Source organism: Branchiostoma floridae, chromosome 12 (genome assembly GCF_000003815.2).
Source record: "Branchiostoma floridae strain S238N-H82 chromosome 12, Bfl_VNyyK, whole genome shotgun sequence".
NCBI classification, from domain to species: Eukaryota; Metazoa; Chordata; class Leptocardii; order Amphioxiformes; family Branchiostomatidae; genus Branchiostoma; species Branchiostoma floridae.
The window spans coordinates 10105635-10108840 of record NC_049990.1 but is presented as its reverse complement, the minus strand read 5'-3'; the positions used below and the strand labels follow the sequence as shown (position 1 = coordinate 10108840).

Genomic DNA, 3206 nt, shown 5'->3' with positions numbered 1-3206 from the left:
AACTATACATAGGAACTTTTTTTATAGCAATTACAAACTACGATTAGTCAATCCCCACAAAAGGCACTTTTTCGCTGCTACTGTACAACCGCACCAATCAGAACCCACGACTGTGTACCTCCGACCTAGCGCGCGGCTGCAAACCTTTACATGCTAATTTCTACAGTTACAAACAAGCCTTTACCAATCTAACTTTTGAGATCAGTTCCGCTGGCTAAAAGGGAATTTCTCGCAGCTAAAAACATGCGTCCGTGCAGCCGTTCATTTTTTGGCTCGGATCTCTTTTAGGGTACCCACTCGGAGTGATACATCGATGAGACCATAAATTCACTTCAAGATTTCCTTTAGCGTCAATACTGCTTTCAGTCGACCCCCTGGCTGTGTCTCATGGACACAATGTCCAAGTGCGCTCTCTAGCGACTCTCTCATGTCATCTGGAGGATCATACAGAAGGCCTTTTTGGGGCTTATTAGGCTTTTCTTCCCCACTTTGTCCCCCTTTCTCTTCACTTCTTTCTTCCGACTCGGCTTTCTCTTCGTTTTCTCGACGGTTGGATAAAATCCGAACACAAATGTTGGCATACATCATTTGGGTGTACCTAAGTATATCTTTACAATGATAGTAGTCGCTCATTAGTTCCTGTTGGAAGTTCATATAACACTGCTCGTTGCACCCCTCCTCTATCCCTTCATCGGCAACCGTTTGTCTATCAATCACCATGACGTCTTCAAAGTCGATCAGTCGCACCCTGCCGCTTCTGTCGACTGCGAAATCTTCCATAGATACGTCTAGAAAGAACAAAATCCAGTCGGGGTCCTTTTCGCGAAGGGTGTCTACTATTTGTAACAACTGTACTGCAATGTTTGCTCGGTGTTCCCAAGGGGAGTCCAGAAAAGCATCGAGTGTCCTTCCAGCGTGTTGCAGCACAACCACTCTCCCACAAGCCCCGTAGTACTTCGGAAAGGGCCAAACGATTGCAGATTTTGTGGTGAAGTATCGCAGTATCACCGCCTCTTGGTCCAGGAGGAGTGATGTTGCCATAAACGCGCGTTCGACTCTTTCCAGTTCTGTACCTTCGTTTTCAACATACAACTGTTTGACTTCTTGCAGAAACCTTGCTGACACACAAAGTGGTGAAACCGCCCTTTCCGTATGGGTAATCTTCCTAGCCTCCCAAAGCCAGGACAATTTCAAAGCAGCGTCCGTCACATACATGGACTCCAGTATGAAAGACGAGGCATTGCAGGCCTCGGGGCGTGGGGATGTCCGACAAATGAAACTGTCATATCTACGCCATACATCCTCCTCACTCAGAGCTTTAGCAATCACCATATCTCCATCTATACTACCAACGGACACCACACATCTCTTCTGCTCTCTGTTAGGGTTCACCCTTCGGAAGTTCCCCTGCTGTATAAGTCCACAGGTGTGTCCAAAACACGCAGGGCATGTTCCTGTCTCGGCCCAGAGAAAGCGGAAGTCATTTAGTGCTGTGCTGACAGGTTCCCTACGTTTGATATGAAGAGTGTAGATAAAAACAACTATCAGCAAAACTAGTAACAAGAAAACGTTGACCCCCGATGACCTGTGGTGCCGAAGAATGCGATGCAAGCGCAAGGAGGTTTTCATGACGAGAGGCATATACCCCAACAAACGTAAAAATTAAAGTCAAATACAAGTTGTACTGCACTCAGTAACCATATAATGATTATCCCATATTGCAAAAACACTCCGCCCGAAAATGGCTGTTTCAGACAGAGTTGTCCGACAAGTTTACCGTCAGTGTGGTGCAATATTGTTTAGTGACCGGAAAGGTGAAAACCCTGTTGGTGGGAGTGTGACTCCCAAATCCCAATGCAATTGCACACAATAGGAGGGACCGCAGTGCGGCAATTAGATAATCCCTTTGTCGTTCCTTTGTTTAGTTATCCTCCAAAATGTTTTATAAAAAAGGCCTCTGTAGTCCCAGAAAAAGCTGCTAGTGGGCCTAAACCTATGTCACCTCTCACTGACATCAGAAACAATCTGCCACCAAAACAACAAGAAAAGTACAGGACAAAGGATAACATATCAATAACATAACACAGGTCAAAAATAACATAACACAGGTCAAAGGGTACAAAACCAGAAGTTCTACTGCAGTAACAAGGTCACATACCAGCATCGACAATGATCATTCAAATTTTTGCATTTTGCCGCCTTAGCGGCAAAATGCTCTGAGGCCAGAATAGTGGCCGTTGTGATGAACGGACCTGTTCAATACTGTAATTCCTGATTTTTTTCACTGTAATGTTATGTTCACTGTTTTCACGGTGACGACTGTAACGTGAACTTATCATTACCGATAAAAAATAATTCACAGACATTTTTCATGTGCACTTGCCTCGACAGTGAACATATAGTTCCGAGAACAAGTTCAATTTTCTCAGACCGTGAAAATTTGGTACCGTGAAGATAAAGTGATTTACAGTATCTGCTAAGAATTTGTATACTTCTTAAAAGCTCTGTCATGAGTCATTGTTTGTGGTCCGTAATTGCCCCTGATATTTCATTGAATTTAATAAATGAAGTATGATATTCCTTAGATTGGTGCAGCATATCATCAAATAATTGCTTTAACATTTAACCATGCATTAGCAATTCATAAAGATGAAATGTTTTCCAAATAAATCGAATATATATACATAACACTTACATATAGCGTCCCAGAGGCCCTTGCGAATATTCATAATTTGATCCGCGAAAACCCTCTGCAGTACGGCGATCCGTAAATTTCCTACCATCTTCCCACACCCGCGGTACAAAAACTATCCGGTTCTAGAGGTAAAGTTACCCATCAAAATAAAGGATATAAGTTTCTTTTTCTTGTGATGTGTTTATTTTGCTTGTAAATTTTTAAAATGCCAGAAATTCGCCGGTGTAAGCGGGGAGGTCGGGTCATCGGATCCTGCTTCCACACTTTCGGGAACCCCCACTTTACTGCGCTTGCGCTTCGCCGTCTTAGACCGCAGTAGAATGAATGTTGAAAGAGCACATTTCAAGCTTTAAAATGATGCCTGGAACATGAGGAAAAATTAATTTTTCGGGGGATAAAAGTCAACTTGAAAGGATTTGTCGATCTTTAATGATAAAAATCACCGAACGAATTTTATTCTTTCTTGTTTGCATTTCTATCCATAGTAGTACTAGTCGCCGTTGTGATGGAG

General features: G+C 43.0%; 1 protein-coding gene across 1 annotated transcript; it reads right to left on the bottom strand.

Moving 5' to 3' along the window:
• LOC118426840 (divergent protein kinase domain 2A-like) lies at positions 1–2087 on the bottom strand. The gene has a single exon (XM_035836386.1). The coding sequence runs from the start codon at positions 1639–1641 to the stop codon at positions 328–330; it is 1314 nt and encodes a 437-aa protein (XP_035692279.1). The 5' UTR covers positions 1642–2087; the 3' UTR covers positions 1–327.
• Positions 2088–3206: the final 1119 nt, after the last annotated feature.